Here is a 21,979-nt window from a genome sequence, read left to right as displayed (position 1 = left end):
CTCAACTCTTGAGTGCTATCCCAGCTCCTTTCCAGTATAATTATTTGCTAAACAATATATTAACTAACCAAGTAAAACATTTTTTCCATCTTGGTTGTCTTCTTACATCTCAATTATTTAACAGTAAACACCTTCCCACGACTTAATTCTTTAGTTTTACTTCTATATATCTTAGAGCAAACTGATCAGCTACATGAACAATGAAGGAACAGATGGCACAAAAGCCTCTTCCTCCTTTATGTTCCTTCAATTAGCTTTGTGGTCTGTACCTTTATGCATTGACTGTCAACTAAATTTAAGAATTCACTAATCTATTTCTTGTTTATCTTTGTGCATTGTAGACCACAAATGGCCCTGTCAGTGTTAAATAGATACATGTTTAAAAACATTAAAAACCAAAACTACCTCAGAACTTGCATGCTACATTAAACTCCACCTCCAGCCGATTGGCAATTTTCACTAAATAAAAGCAAATAAACTATATAAAGTCATTTCATCAAGTTCTGCCAGCATCAGTGTGTCATGCTTGCATTCCAGACAGGTAACAGTCCTCACTAAAAGGTGATATTGTCAAAGGATCATAAGACAGGAGCACTTTTAGGATGCATGCAAACATTCTGTGATTTGATTGAAAGTCAAAGTAGTCCCGAAATCTAAACACATTCAAACTTACAAAAGAGAAATTAGAACCAACAAGCAAGTCCAATAGATTTTTATCCTAAATATTGACTGCTGATGAGGAGACAATAAAAAACACAGGCCTGGGGAAGATAAAGCGTTAATCGCATATTTGGTGGTTTATGAGCCAAAGCAGTCTGAGGTTTAAACTGCTTCTGCTCAGTGCTCATCCCATTCAGAGACGATGAATCATTTCCCATTTGGCAACACTTCTGCCTACAAGGCTGTCTTCTGTGAGATTTCTCCTGTATCCTTGTAATAGATTTGCTAATTTAGTACACCTGACTTTGAGCAAAAGCTATTGTTGCCAGCTGTCAGACTAGACCTCGTCCTGTTTATCAGACACATCTAAACCATCCTGTTCTGCCCCAGTCATAGAAACAGAACACTCTTTACTAATCCCAACGCAGTAAATTACTTTCTAATATCCTTGTTTTTCTTATTCTGCCAAAATACCAACACATCATAGATTTAAAGCAACAGCAAAACCAATTTATCCACAGCAGCTGGGTTCATACCAGTTTATCCAATGACCACTTTTTTTTTTTAAGTCATATTTGCTGTTCTAGTCATTCTGTCCATGAATTCCTGAGTTTCAGGAGCAGAGGTTAGATGATTTTAACCAAAGGTAACATAAGCTCACAGGGAGCGCACTCTAAGTTTTTTAAACAGCTCTTTGAAAGATAAATCAGAGCAAACCAAAGTATTAAACGCCTCACACTAAAACGTTTCCTCATTTCCCCCAGAGCTCTGTGCATGCAAAAGAAACTGCTTTCTGTTTATAAATATTTGTCTGGACAGCAGCTTAAAAGGGTAAGGGCAAAAGAGAAAATATGTGGGGTTTTTTGGTTGTGGCTTTTTTTTTTTAAACCTACCTACAGAGCATCTGGGAAACACATGAAAAAACAATTTGTGTGTGACATTCTTACTCCTAAACAAAATCTCCCAGCACTTAAGTCTTCACATTCCAGATTACATAAACCAGTTATAGAGATGCAAAAAAGCAGACTCACTCTTTCCAGGTTTTATACACTGCCCAGAATTCCTACTGTGTTCAGAGAAATACATTCATTAGATGCTGTTTTGATATTTTTACTCTTCCAAATACTTTTAAACTCGGAATACCCAATAAAAATATGAGAACACATCCTCACCACTAACAAAAAATACAAAGTATTTACATCCCTGTTTCCTTTTGCATTCTCATGAGGCTGTGGAGCTGCTTCCTCACCTCTAGCATTCAAATCTGGCTTTGTTAACTCATGCAAGCAGTTGAAGAACCTAGATTCTCCACCTGGGATTGACTTGGAAGGCCAGTCAGAACTCACAATTCAACCTGCAAAGGTCTTTTAGTGTGAGCAGTTTCCACACTACAGTTATCCTCCAATGTATTTATTGCCAAAATCGAATTTAACTGTATTTGCCTGCTTTTAGACTAGCAGACGATCCTTGCTAATGTCTTCATGACAATGTCCACGTAAGATTCAAAATAGGCTGATGCCTTGGCTGGTTCCAGACAGGAAAAAAATAATTGGAAAATGTAAAAGAGAAATCAAAAGCCCAAACTCCACATAGAAAAGAACTGGAGACTGTTTATGCTATAGGCAGCACAGATTGCTTCTAGCATATAGATAAGGAGGACTGGCTGAAAGTGTACAAATAGTATTGCTAACACATGATATGAATGAGAAAAGTTGTCTCAAGTTCCTAAAATAAGAGGAAGCAAAATATAGGAAGTGTACGGATGCAGGGAAAAATGCAATTTAGTGACGCAGTAAGCCCACGTGGGAAGACTGTTATGATGTGTTAGATATAGGGCATGCATATCTACCAGCAATCAGAGCATGTCTTGGGGGGATTTGCAGAACATCCTCTCCCATCCCGCCCCCTCTAACTGCTCACCTGCACTCACCCTACCCTTGCTAAGGGAGCATGCATTGGGAACTGCCTGCTGTACCATCAGCTGCAAAGGTGGGACAGAAGAAAGGAACCTGCGAGACGGAACGAGGCCTCAGGATTTTAGGGAACAGATGAAGTCAGAACAAATAACAGAGTTGAGTAGCAGTATTATTTCATTGCCCTACAACAGCTAAATGGCCAGTCTAATCTCCTATAAAGGCACTGTTCTCACAATAAGAGGAAAAAGACCTATATATGGTTTTGTTCACAAGGTTTTTCACTGTTACATTTGAAATGACGGATCCGATAATCTATTTCAAGTATTATTCATCTGTACAATTTAAACTAGCCTTGAGTAATCATTAAAGAAAAATATTTGCCAGGAAAAAATAACCCAGAATATATGATTCATTCCCTTCTGAAACAATAAAACAGTCCACTATAAGAAAAAACCAGCCAAATACAATGAAGAAAGCATGGCCTTAAAAAACCCTAAACGTATGTATGTGTGCAAATAAAAAACCTGCTAGAAACTGTTAATTCCATGAAATACAGTTAACACTATATCTGATGCAAATTATACCCTATTCTTCAGCTTTTGAAGTTATTAGTCTTTAAACAACAGCACACCTCATCTCTCAAACTGACAACTCACTATTAAGATGATAAACAGGTATTTTTTTCAACACAAAGGTGATGCATATAATGTGTATCTGAATAAGAAACAGACCATTAGCTCTGGGAAGCTCAAGACAGTAACATCACAGAGACTCCTAACCAGCATGCTGGGAAGCAGTTAAGGCTTTCACAGACCTTATGTCACAAAAAAAGGAGATGAGCTAAAAATAAACAAACACATAAATAAATAAGCATTTAATAGCTTTATAATCGCCTAAAGCTCAAGAAGTTATGAAAATGAGCAGCGTGAAGCCTTTATATGAGCAGACTGTATTTCAGCCTGTCTCAAACATTGGAGGGAAAAGAGAAGCACTGTTGAGCATCAACGAGTAATGCTGTACAAATATGACAACAGTTATAAAGGGCTTCATTTTGTTCATGGTTAAAGAGTATTAAGTGTAAGTTTAGCTAAAATGAATCCATTCAGTTTCACACAGTATCAGTGCATTTATTTTTCGGTGACAAAAAAATAGTCTGATAGCACTCATAACTTCTTGCTTTGTCATTTTCTGAATAGACCTTGAAAAGAAACTTCCAATAGGATGTGACGCCCTGCTCTTGCTGAAGATACACCTGCCCTCTACATCTAAATTCTGATTTGTTTCTTCACAGTTTAAACTGTTTTGCAACCTCATGTGTGTTTAATATACAGAAAAAGTCTTCTTCCATAGAGAAATCTTTACATACAGTAGAAGACCCATCTGCCATGGCTTCTTTTGTCCAATATTCAACACAGGACTCTAACTGAAAAGGGTCAAATATTTCATGAAACTAACTCATCAATAGCAGATAACACCTATCTGTAAAAAAAAATTACTTTTAACTCCAAAACTTGTGTGAACAGATGTGTAAATTAGCCAAGGAAACACTAACAACTAATAATAATAATTCAATAACTAACAACTAATAATAATTCAATTATTACCTCTTACTTAACAGAAAGTGTCCTGATCCTTTTAAAGGAAAATAATTCTACCATTAATGAAATTACCCAGACATCATTTCTTAGAATCAAGAACTTCAAGAAAAAACATAATTCTCAAGTTTGCTAAATCCTGAATAAAGCACCTCTTCTCTACGCAACTTCTTCGAAGTAATATACTCGAATCACTAACAACAACATAGCACATGCAGCAACAGCACTCCCTAGTCACAAAGTCAAGTGTTAAAAAGATCAGAAACATAAGAACCCAGGCTGCCCTTGTGACCCTGTGTCACGTTCACTGCCACAACAATGGAGTCCAGGTACTATAAGATCCCCAGTGCCTTGTCCTGCCAAAAAAACTGGGTTCTGCCACCTACCCATTTGTCCTGGACAGTTCCATGTCCCAGGTCACTCCCTTCTCCACCCTCATCTAACTTTTGACCCTTCTACCTTGTAATTAATGCCTCTCTTCACACCACCAAGTTTAGCATTAACAAGATGAGATCAGCTCCTGTGTCCAGACATTTGTGTACCAATTCCTACCTGGCTGACACAAAGACATCTACCTATCACCCCATCCCTGATTGATAGTGTTCCTGCCCAAGAAGGAAACTGGTTATTTTTTTCAGAATCTTCCCAAAATAAGTTCAGCCCAATTTAGCATTAGAGGTGTCAGCAGGCTGCTTAACAGCAACTAAAAGGCAGTTTTATAATGGAACATGCTAACTATAGCTGGTGTTACGAGCTCCGTCACAGCATTACAAGTTCAAGTACAGTTATCAATTCCACTGTCAGCAGATAAAAAGCAAAGATGTTCAGACAAAGCAATTCAAAATTATGTTCAAATTACACCAAGTAGAAGCCACTGCAGGAGCCAGTGCTCCCACTTGCCACACGGCTGAAATGTGAGTGTAACACTCAGAAGGGGCAGGTTGACCAGGGACAATTTTTCTTTTCATTTCACAGTGATGCAGGGTGGATGCAGAACAAGAGCATCTTCAGTCTTGGGCTGCACCGAGAAGAACTGCTGCTTAAATGTGGAAAGTGGCGTTTTTGAATTTCAATAAACCTCCAAAAAACATAAAGCTTCTGAATGGTTCCAAAGTACTTCCCAGTGTAGTTTAAGTTACATTATGCTGATACACAGGAAATAGCTGACTTATTCTACAGGATGAACAATCCACCAGAGGAAAGGAACTTTCAGGAAAAATGATAAATATTGTAATGAGGAAATCCGAGGCACATATTCACAATGCCACATTCAGATTTCACAAGTGAACAGAAATCTCTTCATGATCTCTTGGACACAGAGACATAGATAAATATAGGGTACCTCTCAAGGCAGAATGTTAGAGAGGAGAACCAAAAATTTTGTCAGCCTTGTAGATGGGACTATAGAAATTTTAACCTTTTACCACTCCCTTGTAAGACAGGCACTGAGAGAACATTATGAACTGCTTAAGAAGGCTACACAAACATTTTATGACAAGCAAGGCCCAATGCATGTGCTACTGAAAATTACTGCAAGTCAGTTTTTCCTTAAAGACCTTCACTTTTCCTGTTGCAGAAGTAAGCCGAAACCAACACTTTAAATCACTCTTCAGCCCATTTCTTAAGTAGAAATCCCAAATATGAAAGGTTTGCACAGAAGGGATATAATTTTACACGACATCACAATTTGAAGGTAAATCCTGTCTACCCTGCATTAGTATGATTATAAAGTTTTAAACTCTTTAACTTGGTTTTTTTTTTAACAAAAAAGCACATCTGCAGCTATTTGAGATATGGTATATTTTGCAAATATGAAACAACAGATTTTTATTGCTTACACTCCCATGTCCTATGACATGCACAGTAGTTTTATCATATGCAGTTTTAGAAGCGTGCAGCCTGGTCCTCACTTTTATTAAAAAGAAATCACCAAGTTGGCTCATGTTTTCAGAAAATGCCTCAGTATTACCAATGTAGACTCTCACCTACAATTAAATACAAGCACACCTGCATCTATATGTGAATTTATATATGAATCTGTAATAAAATTTATGTATACATCTATATATAAACTCCAAATCAACTAGTTATGTCTAAAAAGAATCATCAAGCCACCACTCACACACACAAGCCAACCCAACACTCCTCCTCTATGCCTAGTTCAAAAGAAAAAGGGGAGTGAGAGGAAGAGGTTGATTTTAACGTGGTTATATTCCTCAGGCAACTCCATCTGACAGTAGAGCATACAGCAGAGGGATGCATGCATCCCAAAAAATGATGCTGTGGGTTGGAAAAGCTTTACTATGGCATTGTCACTGTGATGTTTGTAGCAGGATGGCATCACACATGCAAATTTGAGCACGAAGGGTAGAATCTGGGTTTATATTTTTACTGTGACCTGTAAATTACACCATCTGTAAAAGGTCTGCACATTTGAAAACTTAAATTCCTTATAGAAAGGATGTACTGAAGCAGTTTTCAGTGACAACAGCAAAACCATGGTTGACATGACTCTCCCTTTCTGCAAGAAAACATCCCTGTGAGTTGTGTTAAATACAAGATGGTCAAGAGTCTTTCCAGAAGATCAATATCAGGATGGAGCCACAAACTCACATACTGGTGCTTCGTTTTCTTTCATTTTCAGAATGTGAAAATGAATCTGAAAGATGCTAAAATACAGCTGATGGTGAACAAAAATTGGTGTATGAGCGAGAACTGAATATTAATCACCCCAAAGGTGTACTCAGAAGGCCTACAACAGAACCATGTTTCTGTGGATTTAAACTCAAGAGAAACAATGTTCATTGGGCAGAAAGTCAAAAAGAGAGTAGTTGTAAATCCCAGGTTTACCTGGTTTATCCTTTTTATGATGTAGAGCATGTCTACTCTTCGTTTTGTATCAGCCTCCTCATTTAAACTTGGATGATAATGCTTAGCCAATTTTGTCCCAAGCTTTGTTATCTACAGAGGAAGATTTCCTTAAAGCTACAAGCACTCTTATCTAGGCTTTCTTTGAAAGTATTTAAAAAGTTTAAGTAGCAAGAAAAAGTCAACAGTTTGCTTCCTTGAACGTGCTATTGCCCCTCAAGGTTTTGATGCTCTTTCCCAAATAGGAAACGTGTAACAGCAGACACACACAGTAGCTACTTTTATATGCATTGTCTAACTATTTTGTGATTAATCTTTACCAGACCCTCTGAAGTCACTGGAACCATCTCAGACACAGCACGTGTCGTGAGCATTCACATTTTATATCTTAAACATACACATAATAGCCTGCATAGTAATGTAATCACGCCACTAAGCCAAGTCAGAAGTCAGGTCATCTCATTATGATGATGAGAGAAGGGAAGACACAGAGGGAAGATATCCAAAGACATCATCCACCTTTTCAAACACACACAAGAAAGGTTTGGCCCAACGCTGAGATATCATTTTAAGTAAGATGGCAAAGCAAGGACACGCTTCAAAGGCCACGAGATAAAAACAGAACAAAATATTAAAAGCTGTCTTCTTTTAGGGATCAACCCGTTCACCTTAAAGACACAAAGACAAAATTTCTTCAGTTGAGGCCTGATCAGATTTTCAGTGTTATTAACAAACAAAAAAAGAAAACAGTTTGTCACCAATAGCTGAGTTACTCAGCCAAGTTCTGCTACACAGACACTAGAGAACAGCTGAAACTCTTTCGATGGACCCAAAAAGTACAATTCTAAAAATTACTCACTATTTTCCCACTCCCAGGATTTCTCTTTTATTTTTTCCCCCAACAGCTTTATTTTTTTAAAAACATCAACATTAGGATTGTCTGCAGATTTCCCATATGTCTCCTACATGTGCTCCATGTTACCTACACATATAAATCCTCTACTAGCTTCTATGTGATGCATTTCCAGTTCTACAAAGATAATCGTTGGGCCTGTTGCTATTTTAACTCAAGCTCCCACAGAAACTATTCTGCTACTATTATTTCCTCCCCAAAATCCTTTTATCTTTGTTTTCCTTGTCACAATACCCTACTATGTATCCATGAACACAGGTACTTAATCTTATACCTACACGATGCCATTGCAATAGCCATTTAAGACTACTTCATAGAGCTCTCCACTTGTTTGTCACACTGTTTGGGGTCCATGTGATCCACAACTGAGATATATGTACATAAATATCTATAACTACACACTGTATATTAAAAAAGCATATATATATATATATATACACACACACATATGTATTTCATACTTAGATGAAAATATTGAGGGCCAAGCATCTGTCAACCCCTACGCAATCTGATTAATACATGTCTATTGACTGTGTTACGACTGCACCAGTTTAATCCACCTACTATGTAATTTATTGATTCGGATTTCTTAAGTACTAGTTTTCAGTAAGTCATGTGTCATGAAGTCAAATACATGTTACATGAAGGAACCTCATTGTTTTATTGTTGACCAAAGCCTATCTAACTATAGGCTGCTGGTAAAGGAGGCTGTCCTGCCCTGTTTTCAGCTTCTTGTGTGCATCCTTCTCCTTCCATGGGAAAAAAAAGGCTGTTTTTTTTCCCTTGTAGGATTAACTTTCAGTGTGCAATACATAGCTACATGGTTTCTGGAGTCAACACAAAGGAGGGCCCAGGAAAGTAAAGCCAGGGACTACAAAGTCAAAAAAAACCCACCCCAAACCAACAGCACTCAGATTTCAAACTGATCTAAAATTGCACCACCATTGAAGTCATCTATAAAACCATAGGCTTGCTGCTTAAGAATACAGGTAGCTACTTTATTCAGCAATCAATCCATAATGCTGCTCCTACAATGAGGCTCTGGTGTCCATAAACTTCAGTCCTGTTTCCAACAGCAATAAGCAGAATTTAGGATTTAGGTTAACCGTTGTTTTCGAATGTATCAATCTAACTGTTAGATTTATCCATTGCAAAAATCAGGTTTAGAGATTTCACATAATGCTTCAAAACTCAAGAATATTCTGGCTTTAGCTAAACAATACAGCACCATTCTCAAGAAAAGGTATTATTAGCACCGCAATTTTCTCTTTTTAAAAAAAAAGTAGCACTTTTTTCCTTCAACACCATATCCTCACAGTACAGTACCACCTTTGTACTGTAAGGGATGAATAGACAGTAAAATCAACAAGAGAGCACATAGGACAGCAGATGAGATGCTGCCCATTCTCTATGACATAAGATCCAGTGCTTTTATTTCCCTAATTAGCAAGTCCTGCCAGGAAACCTGAAAGCTTACAGTAAGGAAGAGGAAAACCAGATCTGAGAACTCTTCAGGCCTATTCCTGAGTCTTCAGCAACACAACTCTTCCAGCTCAGTCCCATTTTATCCACGGCATGTTTATTACTGCTTTTTACACTATTTAACTGTACTTGGTGGCTATCAAAGCATCCTTACTTGTAAACTATTCTGACACAAACACATCACCTAAATAAATACATGCACTGACCTTTATTCAACTCCATGTATTTCTACTAGTTTCTCAGGTTTCAAACTGATTCTAAAATACATCTTTCTAATTGATAAAAACGAGCCATACACACTTCATTCAGACAACTGACATTGGTGCCGTAAGAGAAAGCAGCCAAATGGAACTATTTCCACATTAGGGAATTCACAAATTAGGGCATAAAATATTTACTGAGCAACTGAAACAAATGGTCTATCAATTTAGTGAAGAACCTAAGACCAATGTAATTCACCACTGATGGGCTGAGGAAAGAAAGCACATTCTGCCCGAGAGGGAAGTGTATTCACAAATCCATACATTCAACACAACTGAGAAAAAAAGATCTCACCTGCAGCTTTTGTACAAGTCAAATGTACTCAGGATAGGACTAGATAAAAGGGTGGTTAAAATGTCAGAGTTGAAGGAACTTTCCTTGTACTACAGCTTCCTTGGATAATGTTATTACAAGCTGCTAACATAAAGTTTGGAGAAGACCTTTGAAGTGTGTCCTTGCTTTGCCATCTTACTTAAAATGATATCTCAGCAATTCCAGACTTCAGCTACCTTAAATTACACTGCTTACATTTTAATCAGAAACACATATTTATACCTCATACTAGAAGTGATCTTCAGAAGACACAATCTTTGGATTTCAACAGTTATCCAGGGATTTTCAAGCTCAAGATTATGCAAAATGCATCAACTTACACATCACTAAAGAATCAAGTAACGCAACGGACAACCAAACCTAGGAGCAAAAGAATAACCTTTCATAAGAAATGTATAACACAGATGCACTGTAAACTAAATAAAAACTTACTAGAAGTATGACACCGCTGTGGTTTTGTTCTGTTATGGAACCCAGACCTAAATAAACTGTTAAACACTTAGTGTAAAGGTATGCAAAACATTTCTCAGAACTTTCTTAAGGTCCCAACAAAGAATCAACCCTTTTTTGCAAAATGAGGCCTAGGTTAAATATTTTATTTGGCTCCTCAAGATGGACTGAGAAGTTGGGCACTAGCTCCAGATCAGTTCTTGGACTCACATCAAACATTACCCTGTCATTTATCCAGTCAGTCAAAACAATGTTTTCCATCTAAACCTTGAATGTTTATGTCCTGAGAAACTGCTAATTGAATCCAGCTCTTGAAATCCATTTTTTAATCTATACCATCTAATTTAGAGATAATGAACAGAAAAGATAAGCATTATACAATGATTGCAGAATTAATCCTATAAATATTCAAGCCAAAACAGAAGACTGTTAGTTTCATACAGCCAAAGAAAATTAAGATTAAACAGCATTTGTCAGTTTGAGAATAAACTTTTAGAAACACTGGATATACAGATTCTTCTAATTCCAAACAGTTTTAGAATTCAAGAGCACTCAAACTGCTTTTCCAATCAAAAAGAGTAATCAAACCCACATAGAACACTTCAAACTATTCCTAGGAAAGAAGTGACATGTCAGATGAATTAATAAAGCTCAGTATTTTTCTTAAACACATAACACTTCCTTACAATAAATGATCTTACGTGAAACAACTCACAAAAGGCATAACTAAAGCATAAGATAACTCAAATCTTTTTAACTCAAGGTTGATGTTCCATATAAACTTCCAAGAACTGCAAGAGCTGATAACCCTAGAAAGACAATTTTGCTGGCATCTCGTGCTCTGCATATTCCCTTCCTAAAATACAAGATGGCAAAAAAAATCTTCAGCAAAATTCCCTAAGATTGAACCTGCTTCTTTTGGAGACTGACTACACAACTAGAACTCTCACGTAAAATTGCTGCCCATTTCTTGCTCACAATCATACTCCCCATAACATACTGACACAGACATGGTTTCATTGTATACTTAAACCTTAATAAAAAGGAAATAAATATGAATCAAAATAGAACACAAAATCCAAAGGTGAAAGAGACAACTCCCTAAGCAGTGCTTACCATGCTTTTACACAAGGCTACAGACCATTTTTAGTGTTTCAAAGATAAGCAAGTCTGAGTATTCACTACTCAGGAAAAAATGTATTAAAGCACTGCATCAATACAGCAATAACCCAAAGAGAAAGCTACAAAACACTCTGTAAAAACAAGGCAGCACTGTTTCATGCATCAGTCCCAGATATGCTTATTTTTAAGAGTTTTATTTCTAAGTGTAATATACAGACACTCACAAATCCCCATGAAAACTAGATTGCAAATTTAGTCCAAGTATTTCCAAAGTAAAACATAAGCAGATACATTTTACTTTTCCTATAAAAATAATATACTTGGGAAAATAATATGAGAACACCTCTCTTTATTAGGCCTTAAACTAGAAATATTTCACATGCACCTAAAGTAAATATATCAACTGGTTTGGTATTTTTTATACCCATTTGCTTTGCAAGCTGGCTAAATACACTACATGCAGAGAAGTCTATTTACAGTGTTATCAGTTATTTTCTAATCTCTTACCTTCACACACTGATGCTTTATAGTACAAAATACCGTTTATCTGCTGGGAGACTTAAACTACTTTGAACTAACTCTTTTATTTTAAAGTTTCTTGTATTTTTTTAAAGAAAGCTCTAGCAGAACTAGATTTTTTTTTCTCTAAACCTATTTACTTGGGTTCTTACAGGGAAAAGTAACGTAATTTTTAAGTATTTAAAAACAATTCATTTTCCTTTCCAGCGTACAGGTGAACAGGTTTTTTTATGGTATTTTAAAATATTAGAGGTCAAGTGGTCTTCTGAACAAGGGCAGCGTAAAACACTGAAAGAAAAAAAAAGAGTTGGGGTGGGGAGAAAAAGAAGAAGGTGGCCGGTGCCTGAAGTTTACAGCGTCCGGAGAGCCCCGGCGGGCTGCAGGGGCCCGGGCCGGGCCGGGCGGGCGGCACCGCCGCCCCGCAGCCCACTGAAACATGTTGTTCCGGAGGCGCGGACCCCGCGGCGGGGCACGGAGGGAAGAGCCCACCGCCTCCTGCCCTCCTCCCGCGGCCTGAGGGACTCCTCCGGCCCCAGGTTCAACCTCAAAGACACATGGAGGGAGCCCGCCCCTCCGGCCAAGCGCCCTCGCCCCGCTCCCCCCCGGAGGCCGGGCTCCGCGCCCCCGAGTCCCCGCTGTTCCACGCTCCATCCGGCCCGGCCCGGTCCTCCTGCCCTGCCCGGCCGCGGCGCCAGGCCTCGGCGGAGCCGGCCCGCTCAGCCTCACCTGTCAGTCGCAGTTTAACGGGCCCGTTCCGCCGGGCCCCTGGGCTGGACATGTCCCCGGCCGCTCCGCGGGCTCGGCGCTGCCCGGCCCGGGGCTCCCCCTGCCTCTGGGTCCAGGAAGGGAGACGGGGGGAGGGGAGGTGCTAATGGAGTCGGGCTGGGCGCTCAGGGCAACGGCGGCCGCCGGAGCAAGAGAAGCCCGGATGTGCCCAGCGTCGCCATGAGCGGGGCCGGGGCCGAGGAGGAGGCAGAGGAGGAGAGGCGGCCGCCTTCCCCGCTTCCTTTCCCTCCGCTTCCCCGCCCCCTCGCCCGCAGCCCGGGCGGCGAGCACACCGAAGCCGGGGACGGGGCCGCACGGCGGGCGGAGAAACGGCCGGCGGACAAACGGCCGCCTCGCCTTGCCTCCCCTGCCCTGGCCCGGCCTGCTCCCGAGGAGCCCGCGCGCCCCCCTCACCCGCCGGGCCTGGCAGCCCGCCCCGCCCCGGGGCCTGCCCGGGGATGCGGGCGGGAAGGGCGGGGGGAGGCCGTGTCAGGTGGAGCCGACGCCTGTGGAGGGCAGGGGTCGGGAGCGACGGAGGTGAACGGCCACAGTTGGGGAGAGGGGTGCGGGAGGTGGATGAGGGTGAGGTTATGGGGGGGTTTGGGATCGGGGGATCAGAAGAACAAAAAGGGAAAGACCGTGAGGGTGCGAATTCAAAGCCGGGCTGAAACGTGTGCAGCCGCCCTCGGGAACGCTTCTGATGCGGGTGGCATTTTGTGCAGATAGGGTGTGACACACCGGCAGTGGAAACTCTTAAACTTTGGACCGATTTAGTTCTTATCTTCCCCTGGTAGAAATCAGCAGCCCAGGTCTGTGAGCTGCCATTCTCAAAATAGCTAATTTTTCATTTGAAATGCCTTTCACCCACACTGCGTGGCCTAATTTAACTCCCATCCTGGAGGAAAGGTGACTCTTCCCAGAGTTTTCCCAGCACGATTCCCGCGAGGGGAGCACCACACTGCAGCAGCATCCCGGGCAGCTTGCTGCAGGCTCAAAGGAGCCTCTGAAGGATGGGAAAAGCTCCCAGAAAAGGATTGCCACAGTCAAGTTTACCTTCGAAGACTTAAGACAATAAAGCACACACCTATTATTACTAACAGCCTTAGTAATGTTCTATTCTCATTCAGCTGTGTCATTGCACTGACTTCTTCCTGTTGAGGCAACCTGTCAAGTATTATCATAGGAGTAGTTATAGATTAAGATCCAGCCTGTGGATCAGGATCCAATCATGGGATGATGACTCGTTCTTCAGAGTTTATAATGTAGCAGCCCCACAGCCCAGGAGGCTTACGGCCCCAAGTGCCATACACAGAACTGAGCTATAAGCATGTCTAGAGTGGTCTCATCTTAACCCAGGTCAGGGCTTGGGCATCATTAAATCAAATCTGGGGTGAGGAACTGATTGTTTTTTCCCACTGAAGGCCTTGCAAGTGGGAAGTGGTTCTCAAAGCATTCCTTCAAGCGAGACCTCCTTCTCACAAGTGGGTATGTCCAGACTCACGTCTTTCTCCCAAAGTGTGTCTTAAGCACCAGGTTCTTCCAAGTGGAAGCATTCAGCACTTCCTGCTGTAGTGGCACTGATTCCACTGTCACTTCTCCCTGAAACAGCCCTGGGAGTCCTGAGTCCCAGAATCAGGACCGGGGATGCCTTCCTCACACAGGACTGTGTTTGTTGTCTGTGCAGTTGTTTGTTTAACGTGAAGCTAGGAAGTGTTAGAAACAAACCTTTCTTTACAGTACAGCTTAGCCAAAGCACAAGAGAAAATGTTGATTCATTGCTTAGCCACTATTTCAAGCAAAGAGAATCTGAAACACTAAACTTCATTGACAACAAAACACAAACACAAGATATTTGCTGAATTTATGTGTTATATGCTACGCTGAAACAGTCTAAAAGTTGCTTTACAATAGTTACATAAATTCACACACACCTCAAAGACATTCCAGGCGTCCTGATTCCTGCCTTAAAAAAAAGGCAAAGAAGAAAAATCAGCCTTGATAATTGAAGGTCACACTATTAAAGTTTCCATCTGCTGCAAATCCACAGAGCCAGGTCATCATCCTTTTCTAAAACCAGCTATAATAAAGCAAATGGCTGATGGTTTGCAAATATTGCAACATTACCTGGCCACTGCTGAACTGAAAAGAAAAACAAAATATAAAGCCACTTTTCACATATTTAACATATTTCTGGGTTACTCTAGATTTTTCCTAACATGGGATGATTATTTGTTTCTGGGGTCTTGTAGTGCACTCTGGACCCAACATTCAAGAGCTGTTATGTAATTCGACAGAAGTATTTAATGTTATGTTAAACATAGTACTGTTGCTACATGATCTTTTTCTAATGGATAACTAGGATGTCAGACATTAATTGCAGTGCCAATATTTAAGAAAACCCCAAACCCTATTGGGATTAAATCTGGCATTTCTTTGCCCAGTAGGTATATGAACATTTTAATGCTTTCATTAGAAGCGGTTTTTGAAAGGTCATGGAGTATAATTAGTTTCATACTGCTCTCCAGAAAGCAACTTGCTGAACTAGACATTTTTCTAAGCTTTTTGGACGGGCTGCTCACCTTTCAGTGAAAACACTGTCATATATTCCAGTTCATGCATTTGGGTCACTGTGTAAAATGCACTGGCTGCAAGATCGCTGCTTCTGATGTGCATTTTAAAAAATATGTGCAGTATTTCATTGGGTTTATCTTTAAACAGGCAACAGTACTTGAGCTTTTTTATTAATAGCTCCAAAATGCATCAGTGACACATAAGAAAGTCCCAGACAGCAGGTATGTGTTCAATGGGATGAGGGAAGAGTGGCTTCAGCTCTCATTAGCACCAGCAGGCATGGTAGAGTTCCCATTTAGGTCAAGACTACGTCCTCTCTTGACTAACACAGGTGGAAATGACCAAAATCAGGTTGCACTTGGGTAGAGAAATGCATCAGAGGCAAACTGTTTGCTTCTTCCCTTCTGGCTTTGGATCAGCATTGCAATGACTGCACCTTGGATGTCCTACAGATGTTTCCATCCTGTGTCTCTCTCCTTTCTGTGGGGAAATCAGGATTGTTATTCATGGCTCCCCTTCACTGAGTAGAATTGCCAAGCATAATTTAAGACAAGCAGCTCCATAAGGGATCTGTGCAAGATCTGCAGTGAGCAGAGGTCAGGGAGCTCTGCAAAGCACCAAGAACTGCAGCAAATGTAGGAGACAAAAGATACTGACAGTACCTGATGACTGACAGTGCAACAACAGAATTCCCCACAGATGTCACGATCCAGAGTTTCTTATGCCAGTGCTATCCCCCAAGTTCCCAAAATACTCTCACAACAATGGAACAGACACCTTGCTCATCCTGCTTCAGGTTTTAGAAGCCAACAGCTGACAGTAAATTTTGTAATTAGGCAGTTCCATTTCAAGGGTGAAAAGAGGCTTCATGCTCTTCAGTGCCCATCACGTGAGATAAGCAAGCAAATGTCATCACTAACTGCTGACAAGTGATGCGTGTTTCACTCCAGGCTGATATCATCGAGCAACACATCCTTTCAAGATGAGGTAACTAGCCCAGATCCAGAGGGAAGGGAGTGCCTTGCATCATCCCACAGCTCACTTCTGGATGACACCCTTGCTGCTGGACTCAGGAGGGAGTCCCACCAAGTCTTCTTCAGCCAGAAGTCAGCAACTGAGGCACAGCCTCAAGAGTTGAAGGAAAAGCATAGAAAAGGGCAAAGCTCAGGAGTCTTTGGAACACCAACAGCGTTGTAGAGGAGCCCATAAGGACGAAATAGTAATGGCTATCTATCATATCAGTGAAACTTTTGAAGTAGTATTTAGAAATGCAAAATCTTTTGTTCTATGGCTGCACAAAAAGAGGCTTTGACTTCTTGAATTTCTCAATAGGAAGAAAAAGAAGGCTTTTGCATTCACAGGTACTTCTCACAGGGTTTGGACACTGGGCAACATGAACAAATGTCTTCAACCACACTGTTAGTTTTCAGAAGAGGATAGTTGTAGTGAAGTTTTTTGAGATGAGATCCTCTCTGTCTTTAGAAACAGAGAAGTACACTGGAAACTCATTCCTCAGCATGTGATATGTGTTCAAAGCAAATCAACATTTAAGAATTACATTCCATTTCCTTCTGTATAGAGGTTTAATCATACCACATTCCTTCAGCAGTAATGAGAGCTAGCTGGGTTTATATCACATTCTTCCCCAGCTCCTGTGATGATATCAGGAAAGCAACAATCTTGCCTCTATTATTGAGATTTTATGAGTAAATTGAAAAGTTTAAAAGTATTTTCCCGAGACACGTTTTTACAATGAATCTATTTTAAATGATCTGGATTGTATTTCATTTGATTACTCATCATTTACTAAGTTTTCAGAGCCTGTCATGGTTGAATTACAGACACAACCTCTAGAGATCATGGAGTTCAAGACAGAGTTGATCAGAAGAGTATCACACCTCCATTTGCATTTTCTCTATGATGTGTTTCCATTGTATATGCACCTGCTAATGCTAAATGCCTATTTTTGCCACCTAATGGTGTAGTTCTGAGAAGGAAAGTATTCCCTGCCTCTTCCTTCATTTGCCTGATTAACTCATTCCCTCCCAGAGCATTCGCAGTTATCACGTTGTGAAATGTCTTAACGAAGCCTTCGTTTGTTTGCCTGCCATATGCTTTTCCCCAGCACATGCTGTCTGTTCAAGCCAAGGGTCTTCAAAGCAAGGGTCTTTACCATGTTACAGTGCCTAATAACAAGAAGGCTTATCTAAGTTGATATCCTAACAGGCTACTCAGTAAAGCCCAGTCGTTGGATTAGATTAGCAACCTTGACCTGCTCCATCCGCATCTTTCCTTGCAATGGCCATCATTCTCCTGATCTGACTCTTTGGCAGAGGATTTTCTTCTCATCCTTCTCTAAGCCATTTGTAATTTCTTACTGTAGCAAAAGTACTTCCTAAATTCATTGCAGATCCATCATATTCCTGTCCTGTTCTTGAATGGGATTGTCCTCTGTGAGGCTCTCTGTTGCCTTCCCTGCTGCTCTTCTGAGCAAAAGCATCAAACTGTACTGAGGTTACATAGAAAGTGTTTCTGCATTTCAGGAAATGAAACCAATGATAGATAGTTTTGTTTTGTACAAGATTCCTTGTTTCCTTCTGCAGATTATCAAAATTATCAGACTGGAGCACTGTTACTGCTCAGAGACAAAAAGAGTTAACCCAGCAATGGAAGACATACCTATCAGAGTTATACAATGAAGAAACATGTCTAGACAGGGGCTCTGGTTCCCACTAAGACTCTCTTTGGCATGCAGAGACAATATTTATGCAAGAGGTCAAGATTCAATCCATTTCTCAAGCTGAAGCTTGAGATGAAGCTTTTCAGGAGAAGAAACTAGGAAGGAAATCTCCACCCATATGCTGGCCACTGAAAGAGGGGACAGGAGCTTGGAGCAGCAGACACCATAGCCCTCTGAGACAGGATGTGTCTTGGGGAAATGATGTGTCTCTGAAGGGAAATGACTGCAGCTGTGGCTACAAAAAAATGCATGAACTTCCATATCACAGGATTTTCCAGTGGTTAGTCACTAAGATAACTCCTAAGCCCATCCATCCAGAACAGATTAGTAACTGATGCACAGATATTCCATGCAGTTCTTTAGCCACGTTATTTCCTTGCCATGTCCTGCAGGACACTATCCTAATGCAGCTTTATAAAAGGAAAAAAAAGGAAGATTTTAAAGAGACAGACATTGAATGCATTGCAATTAAATGCATTGCATGTTATTACTAGCCAGAGATGCAAATCTGCTTTCTGAAGGAGGTAAATCTGTCATGAGAGACCATGTCCTGACACTTGGGCAAAAGGCTGGAACACTGGATGACGCCAGTGTTCCTGTCCCAGCCCCACTGTCTAGCTCAAATCAATACTGTTCTCTACTGTTGCATGTACAGTGCCTCACAACCCATAACCCAATGACATGCTTTGCACAGCAATTTTAACAGCCCAGCACAAATAGCAGAGTCTACCATCAGTCTCAAAGCATAATGAAGTATCTTAGGCCTAAAATGTTTGCTCTATCTTGCATTCAGAATAGGTGAGAATGCAGACCCAAAGTACAAACAAGGTCTTCAGAAGTCCTCAGCCAAAGAGAAGGTGTCTTTCTGAAATACATTTCCTGTATTCTTCCATGATTTACACTTATTTATCCATAAAATACTGTTGATAATACAATTTCTTTACCAGACTCTTGGACAGCTGGCTTTGCCAAGGGCTTTGAGAGCTACATGCTCAGTATTCCAGCTGAAGTGACTAAGGTTTCCTGAAGAACCACATGTTCCCTCGTGTGGCTGCTCTGCAGGACTTTCTCATGTTGCTTTGTGAGTGAAGAATCACATCTATAGATTTATTTGGCTGATATAAATAGGTTCATAAAAGACCTCACAGAATAAGGCAATTAGAAACAGTCTCCTCTGAGTGACATGTATCAAGAATTTACTTTACTACTGTACTACAACATCTGTCTGCAGATATTGTCTGATTCAGCTTGACATGGTGTGTATTTGTCCCAGTGGTATGCCTTGCCTCTTAGACAAATGAAGTGTTATTAGGAAGACTGTCATCCCAGGCAAGCGTTTAAGAGGCTTGACACACAGCACTAATTTCAGCCAAGCCATATTATTTAACCACTAAAAGAGTACCAAGCCTCCTCTAATCTTTCTTATTCCCTGTGGCCCAGCATCAATTTGAAATAACAATTCTGTTGTCTGCAAGAGATGATCTGTAAGACATCCCACGTTGTAAGTCCTCCTGTGTCTTAATTATGCTGATGCTTAGAGCAGGGTACTGCTGACAGTGATGTCAAAAGCTGACTCAGATCTGCTGCTATAAATTCGACTCTCAGGTGCTGTTGAGCAGCAGTGATACACTGAAAGGTCGCTGCTGTGTTAAATCAATCTCTTGGTTCTGCCTAGTTAACATCCTGCTTGGGCCACAGCCACTAGTTAGTGCTTTGGAAGAAACAGCGTGTTCTATGATGCACCTTCCATCCATGCAGCCAAGGAAAGCAAAGATGCTTTCCTGGCTCCTAAAACCCCCTAGAACACTATCTGATAAGCCTTAGTACTTTGACATAATTAGCTTGTTCTTATTTGCTATCATTGCTTATCTAGATATTCGAGGATTAGAACCTCATGCTTCAAGCTTTACAGAATTTCACACATCAGGGGTTAAGATGAGGTTTTCAACAGGACCAACTTATCCCACTCCAATCCGTTGCAGGGACTGTGGCTGGTACAGACAAATACTGATGCAGAGAGGCAATGAAGCTGGCAACAGACTCCTCTGCCTACCTAATGCTGGCAGAGAAAGGGAGCATCTTGGGGCAGAGTAAATCACTTCAGAACAGCCTCACCCAGCAGTTCTGATTTCCTCTGTTCCTTCACACAACTGGAAGTTTTTCCACATGGCTCATACAAGTTACTTCCAAGGATTTCTATTCAAGAGACAAATAAATTCTAGGAGATTTATCAAATGATAACCATATTGTGTACTTCTACAGGTAACTGAATCTGCAAGGTTCAGGGACTAAAACAGCTAACAAAGCCTTAACCCCATAGGATTATTATTTTCTGCCATGGGGAAGCAACCACAAAGGTTCAGAATGAGCTGTCTTAAAATGTGCATGCCACAAATACTCACACAGTTCTGTGAGCAGTGAGACCAGTGGAAGCACTCTGTCTTATATTAACAAGTCTATAGACATTTATAAACATGCTACTTGGAAATGAAATCTATAGAAAATAAGATCAATCATGACACTAAAACCTTTGTAGGTTCAATAAACCCAGCAACCTCTCTTTTTCAAAATCTAATTCCTAACACTTTCTGAACTGCAGCAACATCCAGCCCATCTACAATCTGCACTAGCTTCTTCTGTGTTTTATTTTAACAGAATGACCCAAAAGGCCACCATGAAGTTGATTTAAGAGGATTTAAGATACAGTTCTCTCTAAAATGATTTCATCCTGAAAATGATACAGCAAGGTTGCACGTCAGATAAGAACAGCACAGATATTTAAGTAGGTTAGTGGGTCTAGTGCAGTGCTAAAAGTAACCTAAAGCAAAATCTGTCACCATGTGGCTTGAATCATTCTTTTATTCCACTCTTGAAACCCTTTAAAATAGAACTGGAGGAAAGGTGGGGGTTTTTTTTCTTTCTTTTCAGCAGTAGAACTCAGGGGCAGTTTGTCTAATTAGGCAATAAATCTAATAAAAGACGGGAGGTCTTGGTTCTGCAATCAGGTGTAGTCATCCTGCAAGCAGATACCTCCAGCCTCTGTGTGCATATGTAGTCAGTCACTGGGAAATGCAGGGATTTTGAGCAAATGACATCTCTCATTTGTTCTGCAAAGTGCCTTTCCCAGTTTGGTCGCTACATATTTCACAAACATTTGAATTATAGTGCCAGAAAGACATTATGTTCCAATTTGAGTCTAACAGAGTCAGCTGGCTATGAGGAAGTAACCTTTCTGTTTAGTTAAAATGTTTTAGGGGGGAGTTGGTGATGTCCATTCCTGTTTTTTTGTTGTTTGTAACTGGCAACACTGAATCCTGTCAACTGCTGCAAATCTGCCATGCAATACAGCAGGACAGGCTTGGTGCTGGGCAGCAGTGTGAGGTACCTGCACATGCCATTGGTTATCCTGCACTGAGAAGTTTTTAAAGGCAGCCTGGACAACAGCTGGCTGCAGGAGTGGGCTAATCTAATCTTTCTGAAGTAATTTCTAGGATTATTTGCTATTAAAAATGGTTCTGTTAGAAATTATTAGATCCCCATGGCCAGCATTCCTCAATCACTTCTGTTGTGCAGTTCTGACTTACTTTCAATCCCTTGCAGTTATCACCATTCCTCCACTACTTACGTTGTCCTTTTCTAATCCATGTCTGGCCACAGACTGCAGGTGTTGACACACACTTAAGTATAGATGAGGTAGCAGCTTTGATTTTAGGGACTATATAAATCTATCTCTCTCCACAGAAGAAAGGTCCCTGCTTACTTCAAGTCAAGTTTGCAAAGCAGT

The 21,979-nt window shown here is 40.6% G+C and overlaps 1 protein-coding gene across 1 annotated transcript in view; it reads right to left on the bottom strand.

Annotated features, from left to right (window-relative positions):
- SMURF2 (SMAD specific E3 ubiquitin protein ligase 2) overlaps nt 1–13,287 on the bottom strand; it is a 57,414-nt gene extending 44,127 nt beyond the window's left edge. Inside the window, exon 1 of the mRNA XM_062011035.1 lies at nt 12,846–13,287. Coding sequence (XP_061867019.1) covers nt 12,846–12,897 — 52 coding nt within the window. The 5' untranslated portion in view covers nt 12,898–13,287. The remainder of the gene's footprint in view (nt 1–12,845) is intronic.
- Between the last annotated feature and the right edge of the window lie 8,692 nt (nt 13,288–21,979).

This window comes from Colius striatus, chromosome 18 (assembly GCF_028858725.1).
Source record: "Colius striatus isolate bColStr4 chromosome 18, bColStr4.1.hap1, whole genome shotgun sequence".
Lineage (NCBI taxonomy): Eukaryota > Metazoa > Chordata > Aves > Coliiformes > Coliidae > Colius > Colius striatus.
The sequence above is the reverse complement of the archived record's forward strand: the minus strand, read 5'-3'. Positions and strand labels throughout refer to the sequence as shown.